At 35.1% G+C, this 19516-nt stretch overlaps 1 protein-coding gene across 1 annotated transcript; it reads left to right on the top strand.

Annotated features, from left to right (window-relative positions):
- The first annotated feature begins 535 nt into the window (after positions 1-535).
- LOC131027021 (F-box only protein 6-like) lies at positions 536-1789 on the top strand. The gene is made up of 2 exons (XM_059212772.1): positions 536-644; positions 771-1789. Exons 1-2 carry the CDS (start codon positions 536-538, stop codon positions 1787-1789), a joined length of 1128 nt encoding a protein of 375 aa, XP_059068755.1.
- The last annotated feature ends 17727 nt before the right edge of the window (positions 1790-19516 follow it).

The raw sequence follows: 19516 nt of genomic DNA, 5'->3' as shown, positions 1-19516 counted from the left end.
AAAATAGGATTTTAATTAAAATAAAATTAATTTATTTCAACTTGTGGTTGCAACTTGCATTTGTAGGAGAATGCAAGTGGGGGGAATTTAATGATTTAAATAAATATTTCAATTTATTTATTTTAAAGAAGAAAGGGTTTATTCATTTAATTAATTGTGAATTTGGTTTAATTGTAAATTTGTTTAATGAATTAATTAAAATAAATTCAATAATTTATTTAATTAATAGGAGAATGATTTGAGGATGATTTAATTAAATGTTAGTTTAATTAAGTGTTTGGCTAGTGATTTTTAATCAAATAAAAATAATAAATATTCATTTAATTAAAATAGACAGATTTATGTGACTACAATACATATACAAGCAAGAAAAGAGAAGATAGGAGAGAGTTTGCCACGAAATACATATGTTTTGTAGGATTAGGGCACGATAGAGAATGTATATATTTAGGGCAAGATAGACGAAGATAGACGAATGGACTAGATTTATTTGTTCTTTTTAGGCTCTCCATCTTAGGGATCACATATACCATCTATGGAAATTAGAATCGATAATGATTGCATGGGCGTTATTGAGAATGTAAGTGCAGGTCTGGAAAGATCTGAATATTCATTGTTGAATACAATGAAAGAGAAGGGAAAGGGTATTGCAAGGCAATGGGAGGAGTGATGAAGAATCGGTTTGGTCTGAATGCCTGATCATATAATTGAAAGGATGTTTTCGACTCTACTGGTGGAGTTCAGTTCTTGATTTCGCATTGTTTGTAAAGAATGGAATGCGCTCTTAACCTCTAGCAGATTTCTGTCTCTGTTGCCGGAGAGGGATCCATGGCTTCTCCTTTGCAATGAAACACATGTCGTGACGTACTTTTTTCTCACACAATCGTGGAAGACTATTTCGCTTTGTTTCTTGCCAAGCCTAACAACTGAAACTCTCTCACAAGGCTATTCACGATTTTGTAGTAAGTCAGGTGGAGGCCTACTCCTAATCGAAATCACACAGCCTCAGAAAATGTATATGATCTATAATCCACTTACAGGCGTGTACAGAGATATTCCCGCAGATATAGCAGAGAAGTTAACTGTAATGGAAATAATGGACAACGGAAAATCCTACAAAATTGTGGGTCTGCCAAGAGAAGAAAACCCCAGTTGCATACAAATCTACCATTTCTTTGAAATGTCATGGCAGATTGAAGATGAATTGTCTCTTCCCGTAAAGGACTTTCCTGTTGTCACTATTCGTTGTGCCAAGGATCTTCTCATCTGTGCTTCAGGCGAGATGGAAATTGTGATTTGGAACATGGAATCTAAACAACCGAAATTAGTGTCTTTTCCAGAGGTGAATCTATCATTTTTTGGGGATATGATGAACTCATGGATCGATGGAGTAGTTGTTTGTGGGTCGACGATCCTGTTTGTGGTAAGATATACAGAGTTCGGCCCAGACTCAAGCATAGTGAACTTTCAGGCGATTGTATGGGAATTGTTTTGGGAGGAGGAGAAGTCGATATGGAGCTGGAAGGAACTAACAAGAATGCCTTCTAATATGTGTCGTCGATTTATAAATCTTAGTTATTCAGGTACATTGGAGCTGCACGGTGTGGAGGACCAGTTTGTTGGGGTCGGGAATTTTCTCTGTTTCGCAAGTGGGCAGAGTAATACAGAGCTATTCGTCTATAGTTTACCTGAGAGAAGCTGGAGTCGGATCAGGTTTCCTCCGTCTCTCAGATTTTTTCAGTATCACGCAGCTTTTAGCTTTCAACCTAAGCCAGGCATGAAGATATAAATTTCATTTGAGCAAGAGAGTTTTTGGATTGTTTCTGATAGATTGTTCTATTTAAAATATTTTAAATTGTATATTAAGGCTCCTATTCTATGGAAAAATTATGAAAGTAAATTTAATCAATTTGGAAAAGTTTACTATTTCTTATTTTCATTTGAATTTGAAATATTTTTATATTAAGATCGTTTAACCTATTTTCATTTTATTCTGATTCAAATTTATAAGATAAATTATATTATCTTCTAATCAGTAGAGTTCTAAAATCTACAACATTTTGTATCAATATATGTATGCATGTATGTGTGTATGTATATTCAAAAAGATATTTCATACATTAAATTGTGACATATCTTATATAAATTTGATATCATATTTTATTTTAATTGAGCAAATAGATATGAAGCTGTTTTTGCTATGATATATGAAGCACAACCTTTTGACAAAAGGTCCTATCTATGATGTGTAATTAAAATTTTCACTTTCAGGTTAAATCATAAGTAATTCATGTGCGGTGTATTTCTATTCATTTTAAAATTGCTAAAGATGAAGAACCTGTGCACTAGTAAGAAGTCATAACTTCAAATTAGAAATGGGAAGAATATTTAAATTTAGTAATCTATTTATTAATAAATTTATCTACACCTAAAAAGTATATATTTTAAATTTTATAAAATATATAATCTAATCTCATTTGTAAAAATATGAATTAATGATAATAGACATATTCTTCTACCCTTATAAAAGTAGTTGTGTGCCTTTAAAACTGATGTATGAATATATAGATTCTATAGAAGAGATCAAGAGACTTTTTACATTCTATAAGTTGAAAATTGTTCTTATTTATTTTGTTGGATTAGGTTTTGTTATTTTATTTTCCAATAACTGAATTTATTTATAAAATATGTTGGGTATATATAATTTTCTATATGGTACCATTTTAGATTGGATATCTATGTTTAATAAGGTAAGAATTTTTTTTGAAAGGGTCCAAACTCTTGTACATACAGATGAAATAGATTACGAGTACAAAATAAAACAAGACAACTAACAAATAACAAACTTGAAGGTGGATAAAAGCCAAATTGCTCCAAAGATTCTAGTTTCATAATGCATGAGTTAACCAACTCTAATCTAATTTTTTTGATCCAAGGAAGAAAACTTGTAGTATCATTCCATCTTAAAACTAAGCAAGAAGTGTTCAATGATGGCTTTTCCTCTACTTTCAGCATTTTGAACATCCTACTTGTTGCAAGAATATTCAATAACATCCTACTAGTAGTAGAGTACTCCATTTTACAATAGTGATGATTGACAAAAAAATAAAAGAGTCTTTAAAAACAATTGGTTGCACACATATTGAATATATTTCTTGATGGTGCGTACAACATATAAAGTGGTCTCAAGAATGTTAACGCCTAGTAATGCACATCCATGAGGTTGTCTTAAATGCGCCACACACGGAATAATCAATTAAAATTTATAAACATTATGCAAGGTGCACAACATCTAATCCCAACATTGAAGACCTTATCATACAAAGTGACAATCAAATCTATAGGTTTTATTAATAGACCTTGTACCCTCATTTTATGAATTCAAATACACATAACATCATTATAACATATAGCATAATACCATTAGATACAGATTAGAAATGTGTGACTTATTATCTTCTTAGATACTAGTAGTGTTGTTCTATTTTATTGTGAGAGATCATAAAGAAAATATATTAATGGCTTGTGTGAAAAAAAGTATTTAAGGTTAGAGCTAATGTAGGTTATCATTTTTTAGAGCTCCTTAATCTCTTTGTCTTCCTTTCTCTATTGAGCCAATGGACTTGGGCCTTAACATACCACCTCTCAGGATGTCATTCTTTCAGCACCTACCCTAATTTAAGGTCCCTAGCAAGTTTCACTTCCACTTCCTTGATGAGGAGATGCATTATGTATAATAAACAATGTCAAAAGGGAAATAAAAGGATGTTTAGGAAAATAAAATAAAATTTATATGTAGGATGTATGCAAGTTGCCTCACCTCTTTAAATCAGGAGCAGAGTTAAACCCAAGATCAATGAGGAGCAAACCCATGACCCAAGCCAACTCTGCCACCCTTATGGACTAATGTTTAGGAAAAATGCTATTTATAGTTTCTCCTCTCTAATTTTTTGAGCACAGTATAATTTTAGTATTATATAAATCTTAAAATATGACGTTGATTCTAGAATTTTATGTTTTATTAAAGTCTAATTAACTTTGAGAATGAAATGTTAGTTTGATTGAATTTCTGAATGTAATGATTTTTTAAAAGAATACAGAACTAAAGTTTAATAAAGCTATAGTCTACCAAATCATAAAATTTGTAATTTTAAAATATAAAATGGATTCTCTATTAAATTGCCTTTTTTTTTAATTTTTTTTTTTTTAACAAATTGCTATCGTGGGGTAGTTAAAAACCAGTACAAACAGGCTAAGCCACAGACAACCAATAACAAGTTTCTTATGGCAACTATGACCTGTTATGATAGCTCAATCTAGGATGGCGAAAACATATTCCTGATAACTCTACCTAGAAACACATAGGTTTCCATAATATTTCTGCATAAACAAGAGGGTTGATCAGATTCAGCAATGAACTATTGTTTGCAGCTGTCTCGATACATATAGCTTCAGCAATCATACCAACCGCTGACTCTAAATAACTCATGCGTGACGCTTCGCCTCGGGAAAACCTCATCATTCACAAAGGTATATCGTACAGTCTAGAGTCACACATGATGAAAAGGTACCCGTTTTGTTTGGAGACTGGTCCACATGTCATGAAGCAATGTTTGAGATGATGCATGACCAATTGAATGATTTTGATAAAAGATCTACTTCACTATTAACTCCGTGATAAGTGTTTTTAACTTTTTAATAGTGTAGTCTCCTATATCGTCCAGTATGGCTCGAATACTATCTAACCACATTTGAGACTTCCAGCTTGGCACGCGATTGGTGGAAACTGCATTTACCATGTTGAGTGAATCCCCTTTGATGTCCTTTGATGTCCAGAGAGGAAATGTTTTTCTCTTCACATAATATCAAACCCACCCATAGTGTTGCATATTCGGCATCGTTATTTGTTCTATCTGTGAGCATAATGGATCCCCAAACAAGAAGACCACTGTCATAATTGTTGGATAGTGATGTAAGAATGCAATTGGAAATGGAAATAGTAATGTCAGGAATGCAATTGCAGATTCTAGAGATACATTTTAAATTAGATTTTTAGTGGGTTGATAAAAGATCTACTTCATTATTAGCTCCGTGATAAGTGTTTTTAACTTTTTAATAGTGTAGTCTCCTATATTGTCCAGTATGGCTCAAATACTATCTAACCACATTTGAGACTTCCAGCTTGGCACGCGATTGGTGGAAACTGCATTTACCATGTTGAGTGAATCCCCTTTGATGTCCAGAGAGGAAATGTTTTTCTACACATAATATCAAGCCCACCCATAGCGTTGCATATTCGGCTTCGTTATTTGTTCTATCTGTGAGCATGATGGATCCCCAAACAAGAAGACCACTGTCATAATTGTTGGATAGTGATGTAAGCATGTAATTGGAAATGGAATTAGTAATATCAGGAATGCAATTGCAGATTCTAGAGATACATTCTAAATTAGATTTTTAGTGGTTTTGGTAAATAATCATCTATAGAAATTTCATGTTTTAGAAGTTTCTTTATTGTGATGCAGTGAACTATTGTATTTCTAGAGGCTGCAACTTCTATAAAATACTGCCTTCTTATATTGTTTAGGAAGATCAAAATGTAACTTCTATTGAGAGGTAAATCCTAATGTAATAGATATTGAATATATAAAAGTTTTTTGTGTGCTAAATTGTATTTGTGTTTTGCATCTGATTTTAAATCTACAAAGTGGTATTAGAGCAATATGGGCCTAACTCCCTCAGGAAAGGGCTATGAGCAATCTTCTGAGACTCTATTGGGTGTGTATGTGAGATTAAATCATAGATTTATCTCATTTAGAGAAGTTGTCTCTATGTTGGGAGATTGAAGAAATTAAGGTTGTTGATGTTTGTTGCTGTTTAATTATTGCACTAAGAGGTTGTGAGTAGTTTAATAACTCCATTGATAGAATTATTAGAAGTGCTAAGGATGAAAGCATGAAAGTGTAAAGAGAGTTCCTAGAAAAGGGATGCATAAGACATGGTTAGGAGCCATGTCACTGATTTATGCTAGAGGTGATGAAGATGAGGTGTTATGAGATGACCTCACCCACATTGAAAATGTGATCTACATATGGCAGAAGTCTATATATGAGCTAGATAGTGTTGCAAGAAATGCAACATGAGATGAGACCCTTTTGGAAAATTAATGGTAGCCAACAAAGAAATGGTTTTCAAGTTGACAATTTTATTTCATTAATTGTTACTCGGGAGACCAAAAAGGTATTGTCTACATTTGAGACTAGTTGTGGGATTTTTTAAAGAAATTGTAGTCATGTGTTTAGCTTTTCCGTCACCTCCCAGGAGAGATTTAAATATTTGACCCCTTCTTTATGTATTTCTGACGGATCAGACAGGATACCATGATAACAAGATTTGAGCTCTAAATCCCGGCTTGTTTTTTTTGTTTTTTTTTTTTATTATTTTATTATTATTTATGATTGAATGAAATGTGTTACTTAGATTAAAAATCAACAGTCATATCATATACCTAGCATTATAATATTGTAGAATAAATCATAGAATTAGAGTTAAGATGAATGTTATGATTTAGATTAAAGTTAACATTTGTGTTAAGGCTACTTGTAACATTTTAGTTATTATTAGGGTTATGCTTATGGTAATAGTTATTGTTAGTTTTCTATTAAGATTAAAGTTTAATTATTGAAAATTTATATTTAAAAGAAAATTTCTTTTGGGTATATGATTTTATTATAGTCTTACCTATATGATAGTTTTTTCTACATTTTGGTTTCTATTATAATGTATTAACTTAAAAGAAACTATATTGGATGTCTACGTCTTAGGTCTTATGATAAATTAGGCAATAAGTTATTTTGGCATAACCCATGTTAGAGTCCTGCATGGGAGGTAATCTTTTATTTTAGATTCTCTTGCCTAAATTGTTGAAGTATTAAACAAAACATATTTAATGTATATTTTTAAACAATCACTATTTTCTCTATGTGAAATTGATATAATATTTATTTAGGTTAAAAATGAATATTAACATTAACCCTTACCCTATTTGAATCTTAACATTTATATTAACCCTAAATGAATCTTGACTAAATTGTAATACTATCTCAAATCCCAGTTCAATCCTAACACCAATATTATACCTAGATTAGTAATTTTAATTATATCCTAACTTCAACCGTAACCTAACATCAACGTTAACAACAATCTAACCCTAATATTCACTAGATAACACTAGTCAAACCCCATCTTGAAGCTAAACCCAACATGGGCTTGAACTTATCCCTAATCTAAACCTAATTGAACCCTAACCCTAATTCAACTTTTATGTTAATATAACTTGTAACTTAATCCTAACTCTAATTAACTACCAACATTAACCCTAATTAAACACTAACCATAACCTTAAACATAAGATTTATTATAGAATCCTAAATGTAACACAATTCTCTTTCCTTAAAGACTAAACCTATTTGAATCCTAACACTGAATCCAACCTTGATTGAACTGTAATTAAATTATAATACTAACCCTATCCTATTTGAATTGTAGCTCTAACCCTAAAATTAATTTTAATTTTACCATATCCCTAAGGATTGTGCTCAAATAGAAACCATACACATACCTAAGCTTGAGCCTAATCTATAAACAATCCTAATCTAAACTTAAATCTAACCTTAATCTAAACCTAATTAAACCCTAAACATAACCATACCCTAGACCTAAACCTAACCCTAATTGAACCCTTCTCCTAACTAAATCATATACCTAACACTAATAGTAGTTGAACTCTAACCCCAATTAAGCCCTAACCCTAACCTAACTAAATCCTAATCATAATTAAACTCTAATCTTAACCTAAATTATAAATAATTCCTTACTATAATCTAACCCTATCCATAATCAAACCCTAAATCTAATTAACTATAACTGTAATTGTGAGAGAAATAAGAAGAAAGCATAAATCACATCATGTTTCACTATGAATTCTCGTAGATAATTAGAAAAAACATATCCAATCTATTTTTTATAAATTGGATTTTGCCTCAAGAATTGAAGGAATGTGTTTCCATTCAACACCCCCTTTCAAGTCATCCCCTTATTCAAGAGCTATGGTGGTATTATTTCCTCCATTCTAGGTGGCGTCTGTGGAAAGAAAGAAACAACATAATATTCAAGGATAGAAGGTGCTTATCACTACCATTATTTCTAATGTAAAAGAAAACCTGAGCAACCTTGCAAAATGCACACAATCCACTCCCCCCTCCAATCTAGATTAGCAAATTGTGAAGTCGTGGGTCTTAATGAAATCTTTGGCTAGATTTACATCCCCTCCCATTAGACTTACCCCCCCCCCCCCCCTCTCATTTTGGTTGGCTAAAGATAAAATTTGATGGCTTGTCCAAAGGGAAACCCAAATCAGGCAAGTGGGGGTGAGATCATCATGGACCATAGAGTCAATGTCATGTTGGCTTAGATGAAAAACTTGGGAGTAAAATCCTTAAGCTTTACTGAGGTGGTTGCCACATATTAGGGTCTAATTATCATTTATGAAAGGAAGTGCAACTGTATTATTATTGAAGATGACTTGAGAAACACAATCCATCTCCTAAAAATGAAGCCTCTTTGAATTGAAAATGCAAAGGGTTGGTAGAAAATTGAAAATATCTCATTCGTGTCATTGGTCACATAGAAATCATTCACATGAGGAGGGAGGGTAAAAAATTTGTGGACAAGCTATCTTCCTTAGTTCTATTTTTTGAGAATTTAAAAATTTGGACTAATCCTAGTGATCTTTTGAATTTGGTTTGTGAAGCAATATACAAGGACATAAAGTATAATGATGAGTTATAATTCAAAATTTTCCTTTTTTATCCTATCATCCCTTTTCGAAAGTCATTTTCCACTAGAGTTGCACACATCCTTTACAAGTAGCAGTGTCATTTCTCCTCATAACTATTGTGAGAACCAAATTGGTAGTTTTTGTTTCACCCACCTAGTTTCTATTAAGAAAATCTTAGTGGTGGAAATGAGGGGGGGAGCTTAATCCAAGTTGAACTCTATAACTGTGAGGAATTCAAGAGCAAACCAAGGCTTTGGCAAAAAATTATCAAGGGGAATTTAGAAAGTTATGCGGAGGGCATGAAAGGTTTTGACCAAGAGCTCTCAAAAAAATTTGTGTAGGCATAACATAAGGGAAAGGTGTATATTAGTAATGTCACCTTCAAAGTTCCATTGGAGTTGATTTCAGCCATTACTAGACTCCCACAAGATAGAAATAATTTTAATAAGAATTCAAAGGGCTCATATAAAGGAGAATTCAAGTGATTATTCAATGAGGGTGAGGGAGTATCAAAGCTGCAAAGTGATTACAATAGAGAAATGTTGGTGTAGAGTGAGTTGACTCTTCACCTTTTTGTGCTACCTTGTCTAGGTATCTCCTTCAAGCTACACAAGAATCATCCAATGTTTCTACACCTAATACCCTCGAAGGGTTTTCAAGACTTACCCTCTCTAACCTTACCAAGGTCCTTAGGCTAGGATAAGCACTTGTTGTTTTGTGAGTTCCATTTTCTTGCTTCAGAGACCTTGTTTTCCCACTCCCTTTCACACTCAACCAAAGAGTTCTACTCCTCTACCAAATAATATTCATTCTCCACACTACACACATAACAATGGATGATTTTGGATGGATTATCAACACTACTCCTTGCACAAAATCTTTGACATTTACTAGTTTGGTGTTGTACAAACAAACTGTACTTTTAGGTCTAATAGAAGACCTAATTCTAGTAGCCTTGTCAGTGAGGAATTCTACATTTACCGGTTAAACTTCCTTAACAACCCTACAAAATATTTTACATTCCAAACATCCTTTTTAGTTTTACATACAATATTGCAAAATCAAAGGTGGGTTTTGTAACTAACATATCTAACCCTTACCAGTTAACGAGGCCTAATTGCCCCTTTCTAGGACTTAAAAATAGGGATTGATCAAAACTCCTTCACCGGTCTGATTGCCTAAGTGAATTGATCATATTTTGGGTTTGTGCTTCCATATTGAATTCCAATCCAATCATACTTCATCTACACCCACCCGATTCACATTATTAGGGCATGTTATCCATGGTTCATAATGCTTGCCAACTCAATGTGCCAAGCCTAGGGTACGGTGGAAAATATTCTATTTAGCTTCCCTTGACTCAAAACCAAAAATAAAATATATTATAAAGTGAAAGATAAAATTACACAAGGTTTCAGAGTGGGTATCCACTAAGGAATAATAGGTTGGAGCCATTTTGCTCTCAAAACCCTAGTTTTTAGGGCTCTTGGACCCGCCTGTAACAAAATTAATTTTATTCACAAACTCAAACACTTAAAGACTCCAAATCCAAAGGAAAATGAAGGTAAGACACTATTCTAGCAATCCATGACCTTTTCTTGGACGTTTCAATCCGTACAGGTCGTAGAAACTTGCAAAGAACAACTAAAATGCAAAAAACACACCAAATGGGAAACCAAAACTTGTCTATTTGCTTTCAGATCTTCAAAAACCACTTATATTTGGTCTTTACAAGCCTTATACTAGCCTTGGAGTAGTTACATATGCTCATGACTAGATGTGTCAGCCAACTAGCCGTTGGTGTATGAAAATGTTGCAAAGTTGCTATGAGCAACTTTTGCAACTTTTGCAATTTGTTGCATAGGTGAGAAACTTTTTCTCAAAACCAACATTGGTCACTTTAAAATGATTCATATGGCCTTAAATACTTCAAAAACACATCAACCAACCTACATTAACCCAAAAGCAACTTATCCTATTAAATTCTCTACATGGCACCCTTAAGAGCTCACATGACACCATTGGCCAAACAATGAATCTTAGGGCCCTTACAATCATTTGAGAACACACTCAATGGTCTCTTGTCCTTATTAGAAAACTAAAAACATTATTGCAATATCCTGGAAACAAACTTAACAAAAATTGCTATGTGCCCCTGCACCATACTCCCTGAGTAGGAAGAACTCAAGTCCCTTGAGTGGATAGGGCTTGAACAGTGGTTCCATGTTGTAGTATATTTCCTTTAGACATCTATGTACCTTCAAATTGAGGGAGACCTATTCATTTAACCAAGTATTCTCTATAGAATCCTTTCCTAATCCTTTTGACAATCTTTGAGTCCAAAATGCAGTCCAATGTCACCTGTTGTCTTGGAGGTAGGTCTTGTATCCAATCTGCATCTTAAGTAGCAATAGTCTCTTCTTGATATGGAGATAACTATGTTCCTTTATAGTGAAAAAAATCACATACATTAAATATTTGTGATATACCCAAGTTTGGTGGTAGTTCCACCTCATAGGCATTATTGCCATACTTATGCACAACCTTAAGAGGTCCAGTCTTCTTCATGCATAGTTTGCTAGGCTTCCCCTTAGGAAGTATTTCCTTCCTCAGGTAGGCCATAACCAAATCACCTACCTTATAGTGTACTTCTCTTCTTGTTTTGTTTTCTTGCATCTTGTATTTCTTATTGTTCTGCTGCAATGTCTTCTTGATTTGTTCATGGATCTCCTTCATATTCTCTACAAAGTTTTCACCTTGACAAATCCTATGGTCCATAGAAATGAGGTCTCTGAGTTTTATGATACCCCTTGGATGACATCCATATACAATCTCAAATGGACTCTAGCCTGTACTCCTATTGAACAAGTCATTGTAGGCATACTCTGCTTGTCCCAACACTAGATCCCAAGCTTGACCATGTTGTTTGGTGAGACATCTGAATAGATTACCCAGGGACCTATTAACTACTTTAGTTTGACCATCAAATTATGGATGGTATTCAAATGAAAAATAAAGGTTATTACCATGTTTCTTCCACAACGTTCACCAAAAGTGGCTCACAAATTTTGTATCTCTATCACTCACAATTGTAAGAGGCGAACCATGGATCCTTACAATCTCTTTGAAGAACAACCCTGCTATGTAGTAGAATTCATTAGTGCATTTGGAAGGCACAAAGTGTGCTATCTTGCTGAATCTATCCACTATGGCATAGACACTGTCATATACTCTTGAAGTTCTAGGTAAACCAAGAACAAAGTCCATACTCACACACTCCCATGGCCTTGTTGGTATGGCTAGAGGCTGATCTAAACTTGCATTTCTATAGGTACCCTTAGCCCTTTGACAAATAGCACATTTCTCCACAAATCTTCTAACATCTGACTGTAGTCTAGGCCAATGGTAGAACCTGCCAACTTTCTCTAAGGTCTTGTCAAGACCAAAATGTCCACTTATACTACCTTGATGATTCTCCTTGATATTGTCTCTCATAGAGCATTGTGGTATGCAAAGTAGGTGTCCTTTAAAACATAAGCCTTCCTACAACATAAAATCAGACTAGGCAACATGACAGGCATTAGCAAACTTTGAGCAAACATCATATGCTTCACCAAAATGTTTGTCACCTTGGTAGAGCTCTTTGAGGTCATTTAACCCTACACTTTGTAGTTTCACTTCTTGAATGGTTAGAAACCTTCTACCTTAGGCATCTACTACCTTATTAGTGACTACTTTATTGTGCTTGATGGAAAAGGTGTAGGCCTGCAAATACTCAACCCACTTGAGGTGTGTTTGATTCAATTTCTCTTGATCATTCATAAAACTAAGTGCATGATTATCAGTGTAGACTATGAACTCCATAAGTAACAGATAATGACACTACTTCTTGAGTTCTTGCACCATGGCATATAACTCTAGATCATAGGTAGAATACTTTTATTTTGCTTCATTGAGCTTCTTAGAGAAAAATGCAACTGGGTGACCTTCTTGGCTCAAAATGACCCCTATAGCCAAATTGCAACCATCACACATTCCACAATGAAGAGATGATTGAAATCAGGGAGCCTGGGTAAGGGAGTTCTACTAAGTTTTGTTTTAACAAATCAAACCCCTTTCCTATTGCACTAGTCCACTTAAATTGACATTTTATTCCACCTTTGATGGTGTTAAAGATAGGTGCACACACATGGATAAAAGCTCTAATGAATTTCTTATTAAAATAAGCTAAACCATGGAAACTTCTTACATCTCCTAGATTGACTTAAGTGTAGGCCAATTCACTATTACTTCCACTTTTGATGGATTCATTTTTAAACAACCTTGAGAAACTACAAAACCAAGATACACCAATTCATTTTTAAAAACTCACATTTATCCAAGTTTATCATCAACTTTTATTGATGTAGATTCCTTAAAAATTGATTCAAATGTTTGATATGCTCCTCCTTTGACCTACTAAAAATCAGAATGTCATCAAGATAAACAATGACAAACTTACCAATTAACTTTGCAAGAACCTCATTCATGAGTCTCATGAAGGTGCTAGGTGCATTTATGAGCCCAAAGGGCATCACTAACCATTCATAGAGCCCTTCATTTTTTTTATAGGTTTGCCTTCCATTCATCACCAATTCTGATCCTAATTTGATGATAACCTAATTTCAAATCCACCTTAGAAAAGTAACAAGCTCCACCTAGGTACTCCATTAGATCTTCAATCCTTGGCATTGGAAATTGGTATCTAATTGTAATTTTATTTATGGATCTTGAATCAATTCACATCCTCCACTTGCCATCTTTCTTAGGTGCTAAAATAGTAGGCACTATACATGGACTTAAACTCTTCTTATCAACCCCTTATCTAGCAAAACCTGCACTTGCTTTGCTATTTCCTCATTTTGAGTGGGTGTCAGTTTGTAAGAAGCTTTGTTTGGAAAAGTTGAACCAGGTATGAGGTTTATCTGATGCTTAACATCTCTCATAGGGAGTAAGGTATCCTATATCTCATTGACAACTATGTCCTTGTACCGATCTAGCAAATTTTGCACCTCTTAAGGTATCATCGGTTTGATTTCAGGCTTTGTCTCTTCTTTGGGTTTCACTATGAGAGAACATCCTTGCTTCCCTTCATGCTTCAACAACTTCAAGAACTATTTCCCTCTAAGAAACATAACACATTATCCAACATGTCTTTCTTCACCATGATCAATCAAGGGATCCATTTGAAACTTTCTATCCTCCTTGGTGATAACATAGGAATTATTCTCCCCATCATGTATGGCTTTGACATCATACTACCAAGGGTACCCTAACAGCAAGTGACATGTATCCATTGGTAATATGTCACATAAAACTTTATCCTTGTAATCTCCTATTTCAAATTCTACCCAAGTTTTCTCATCTACAAGAACATGTTGGCCTTTACTTAACCAAGATACCTTATAGGGGTGGTATGTGGCAACCTTTTCAATTTTAGTTTGTCTACCATCTCAACTGCTACAATATTCTGAGTAGACGTTGAATCCACTATAACTTTACAAATATCACCATGAGATCTATAGGTGGTTTTAAAAAGTGCCTTCCTTTGTGTAGGTTCATTGGACTGTGGTACCTTCAACAAGGTCCTTCTTAGCATCAAGTTCTCTCCCTCTAGGACTAGTCCTGCCTTGCTAATTGATGAGGTAACACTTTGATAGTCTTCTTCTTGCACCAACTGAGTTATCATCTCTCCCATGTGATAGCTTGAAGTCTTTTTAGGACACTGGCTCATGGTATGCCCCACTTGATACCAATGGTAGCATTTCCCAGTGAAGATTGTGGTTCCTCTTCTTGAATTGCCAAATCTACCTCTATAGTTATTTCTCCCTCTAGAGTTGCCTCTAAAGTGCTTTGCTTTGTTAGGATTATCACCACTATTCTTTGGTTGTTTCCTTCATCATTATTGCTAGGATTATAGCCCCTTCCAAAGGTGCCTCTTCCTTTGTAACCTCTGCCACCTTTGCCCCTTTGATTAAGTTCACCTTTCCTTTTGATATTATCTTCTACTCTCAAGGCTAAATGAAATCATTTATGGACTATGTCAGGTGCTATCATGTTGATCTCATCTTGAATGTTTTGTCTAAGGCCATGTAAGTACCTTGCAACCTTCTTCATTTCTTCCTCTTGCTTCCTAGCTCTTAGGGTAAGTGTGTTTAACTCCTTTGTATAGGTACTCACATCCATTTCTCTTTGTTTCAAATTATGCAACTTCTTGTACATCTGAACCTCATAATCTATATGTAGGAATTGAGTTTTAACCCAGATCTTCATTCTCTCCCAAGAGATGATCTTATTTTTCTCTATTTGTTCTCTTTCTTCTTAAATCATGTTCCACCACACTAGGGTTGATCCCTCAAATCTTGAATTGGCCAAATTGACACTCTTTTCTTCTGCAACTTCCTTGTATTCAAAATAATTTTTCAAGGCTTCTATCCAATCCAATAACTCTTCTCCATTCAGTCTTCTATTGTAGATAGGTAAACCTTCTATGTTGTCTTTATTGAGTGACTTGAGGGCATCCAAGAAGATCTACTGATATTTGTCCAACTCCTTTACTGTTATGACTCCTATCACATCTGCATCTTCATCATTAGTTTCATCACCCCATTTAGTGACCTTACCCTTGCTTTTCTTGGTTTCTTGCTCCCAAGCTTCATTAAGTATATCTTGGACCAACTTCTTGATGGCCTCTTGGATTATTGCCTTTGGTGGCATGCTTTTAGCTTCTAACTGTACCTCTAGGTCTCACATACACCACTTTTTTCAATCAAATGGCACTGATACCAATCCAATGTAGAGTGAGTTGACTCTTCACCTTTTTGTGCAACCTTGTCTAGGTATCTCGTCCAAGATACACAAGAATCATCCAACAACTCTACACCTCACACCCTCCAAAGGTCTACAAGAGTTACCCTCTCTGACCTTCCTAAGGTCCATAGGCTAGGATAAGCACTTGTTGTTTTGTGAGTTCTATTTTCTTGCTTTGGAAACCTTGTTTTCCCACTCCCTTTTACACTCAACCGGAGAGTTCAACCCCTCTACTATAGGATATTCATTCCCCACACTAAACACATAATGATGAATTAATTTGGATGGATTCCCAACCCTACTCCTTAATCAAGAGCTTTGACATTTACCGCTTTTGTTTTTTACAAACAAACTGCACTTTTAGGCCTAATAGGAGACCCAATTCTAGTAGCCCTATCAATGAGGAATTATGCATTTACTCGTTAAACTTCCTTCACAACCCTACAAACTCTTTTACATTCTCAACACTCTTTTTGGTTTTACATACAATATTGCAAAACCAGAAGTGGGTTTTGTCACTAACATATCTAACTGTTATTGGTTAACTAGGCCTAATTGCCCCTTTCTAGGCCTTAAAAATAGGGATTGACAAGAACTCCTTCATCGGCCTGATTGTCTAATTAAATTGATGACAGTTTAGGGTTTGTGCTTCCATATGGAATTCCACTACAATCATACTTCATCTTCACCCACCAGATTCACGCTATTAGGGCTTGTTATCCAGTATTCCTAATGCTTGCCAACTCAATGTGCCAAGCCTAGGGTATGATGGAAAATATTTGACTTCGCTTCCCCTGAATCAAAACCAAAAACAAAAAATAGTATATAGTACAACCTAACATTCCACAAGGTTTCTGAGTGGGTATCCACCATGGAATGTTAGGTTGGAGCCATTTTTCTCTCAAAACCCTAGTTTTTAGGGCTCTTGACCCCACTTCCAAAAAAATGAAGTTTATTCATAAACTAAAACACTTCAAGACTCCAAATAAAAAAAATGAAGGTAAGACACTGGTCTAACAATACATGACCCTGTCTTCAATGTTTCAATTGGTACAGATCATACAAACTTGCAAACAACAACAAGAATTCAGAAAAACACACCAAATGGGAAACCAAAACTTGTCTATTTGCTTTTATATCTTCAACAACTGATTATCTTCGGTCTTTCAAAGCCTTGTACTGGCCTTGGAGTAGTTACATATTCTCATAACCGAATGTGTCAACCAACTAGCCATTGGTGTATGAAAATATTGCAAATTCAACCATGGTAACTTTAAAATGACTCATGTGACCTTAATAACATCAAAACAACATCAACTAACCTACATTAACCCAAAAACAACTCCTATTAATTTCTCTACCTAGCACCCTTAAGAGCTCCGATGTCAACATTGGCCAAACAAAGACTCTTAGGGCACATAAAATCATTTGAGCACACACTCAATGGCCTCTTGGCCTTATTACAAAACTAAAAACTTGATTCTAAACAAACTCAACAAAAATTGATAAGTTCCCCTACACCAAGAGCTCCCTAGAAAATGGAAAGATGTGATCCTTATTTTGATCAAATTATTCATCCTTTATGGTGGTTATAAAATATTTGACACTCAAATATTTCCTAGGCTAAACCACCTAAGGTATGGAATCCACATGAACTTTTCTTTCTTGGTTTGTTCGCCTTTATCACAATTTTTTTGCTAGATCTAAGTCAAAGAGTTGCCTACCCCTTCATCATGGTTTAATCCTTAGGCTATAAGATTTTCATCTCACTCTTTCCCCTTTAGGTGGTTCCCTTTATAAGCCCTCTAATACCCTACCAGACCCAAATCTAGTAATTAAAATCTCTAGGGCCCCTATGACTAAAACGCCTTAGCTATTGGTTCTACCTCTAAGGCCAAACTCATCCCCAACTTTTTATACCCTATCATAGAGGTGAAGCAAAAGCCCTCTCCTACCCCACCCCCAAAATAGTGGAGATGTTGGAATCATGTGAATAGGAGGAGGTGGAGGACTATGAATCTACTATGGATTCATAATCTGAGTAGTCTCTCACCATGCTTGAGGAGGTGGTCCCCTTTCACTCTCATCAAGAGCCCTCTGAGGAGGTGGATTCTAACTATGATTTTAAAACAAGAGAAGAATGTGGAAATATAGGAAATTGTTATCAAATGGCTTGTCTCATAGATTGATGTGGCAATTAGAAAAAATAATAGACTAGAGGTGGTCACCAAGATAGAGGTGAGAGCGAATAAATGAGTTAAGGATTTTAGAGATGAACAAATTTGGGAAGTGGCAAGTGTTATGGCCAAGAAGCTGGATAATTGGGAAAAAGTGGAGGGTAGATTGGATGAGCTCTATGAGAAGGTGATGCCAAAAAATGAGAACAAAATTATTCTAGAACTAAAACAAAACCAGGAGCTCCTAGTGGGAAAGATTAGGGAAATGGAAAAATGAATTCATGATATGGTGATAAAAAATTTAGCCTCTCTCAAAGCTATACAAGATGAAATAGATAGGAGGAGAGCCAAGCATAAGCCACATGTTCTATCTCCTTCTACATTGGAGCCCCTAGCTTTCATGGTAAAGGAAACTCTATATTTTGATACCCTTAATTATATTGAAGACTCAAAGAAAAATAATTCTTCTTTGAAAAACTTCTTAGTTTATGTAAGAATTGGCAGGAAGCTAATGCCTCTACCTAGTAGGTCGTCCCTTTGTGCCTTTGGTGGTTGGTTGGTTTTATTGGTTTTTTTGTGTTAGTGGCTTTTGTTGTTGGCTTCATCTTATCTTGTTGGCTTTTCTTTTATTTTTTAAAATCAAGGGGTAAAAACTTTATTGAAAATCAGACACTATAATTACAAAGAGAACCAGAGCCCTAAGGCCCCAGAAATGAACCACAAACCTAGCCAAAGATCAGCAAGCTTCATAACTATCCATGTCCTCAGCAAAAATCTTATGCACATCCTAACAGTAATCTGAGGATAGATGCTCCCAACCTTCAAATTTCCAATCATTACCATGTTCTGAGCCCCACTTAGCCAAACAATTAGTTTCTCTACTCCATTCACGAGGAATGTGGATGAAAGAGACCTGTTCCATCAAAGAACTAATTTTAAGAATCTGATGAACAATCCCTACCAGTTGCCAATGAATCTCACTCACCTTATGCTCTGTCAACAAGTTAACAATAATTTTTGAATTCAATTCATAGATAACCTTCCTTCATCCCAACTCCAAAGAACACTCCCAGGCATAGAGAATTGCAAATCCCTCCATAAAGTTATTATACTGTCGCCCTTCATGCACCGAAAAGAAGAAAACCACCTCCCCCATATGATTCCTACCAACACCACCAACCCCAATAGGGCTTGGGTTACCCCTAGAGGATTCATCGATGTTAATCTTGATAAACTCATCTTGCGGGGGCATCCACCTTCCCACCCTTTGAACCTTCTTCATAGCACATCTACCTCTCCTGAAACAAGCTGAGGTGGGAGACAACTCCTGCAAACCCAACCTACTCATAATATCTACCTCATCTCTATCTAGAGGAAAATTCACCTCACATTTATCTTCCATCATCTCTCGAATCATAACAATGATTCTATTCCATATTTGTTGAACTAACTGTCTAACCTCACGAAAGATCCTCCTGTTTCTCTCGAGCCAAATCTACCACAGTATGAAAATAGGCCCAATATACTAGATAGTCTGGAGGAAGGAGGATAAGATAGAAGGTCTTCCCAAAATGCTCCAAAACTCCACCAAAGAATCTATGTGAACATAAGGATGCTTGCACACCCCCCACCAGTAATGACAAATAAGCAA

This window comes from Cryptomeria japonica, chromosome 10 (assembly GCF_030272615.1).
Source record: "Cryptomeria japonica chromosome 10, Sugi_1.0, whole genome shotgun sequence".
Lineage (NCBI taxonomy): Eukaryota > Viridiplantae > Streptophyta > Pinopsida > Cupressales > Cupressaceae > Cryptomeria > Cryptomeria japonica.
The sequence above is the reverse complement of the archived record's forward strand: the minus strand, read 5'-3'. Positions and strand labels throughout refer to the sequence as shown.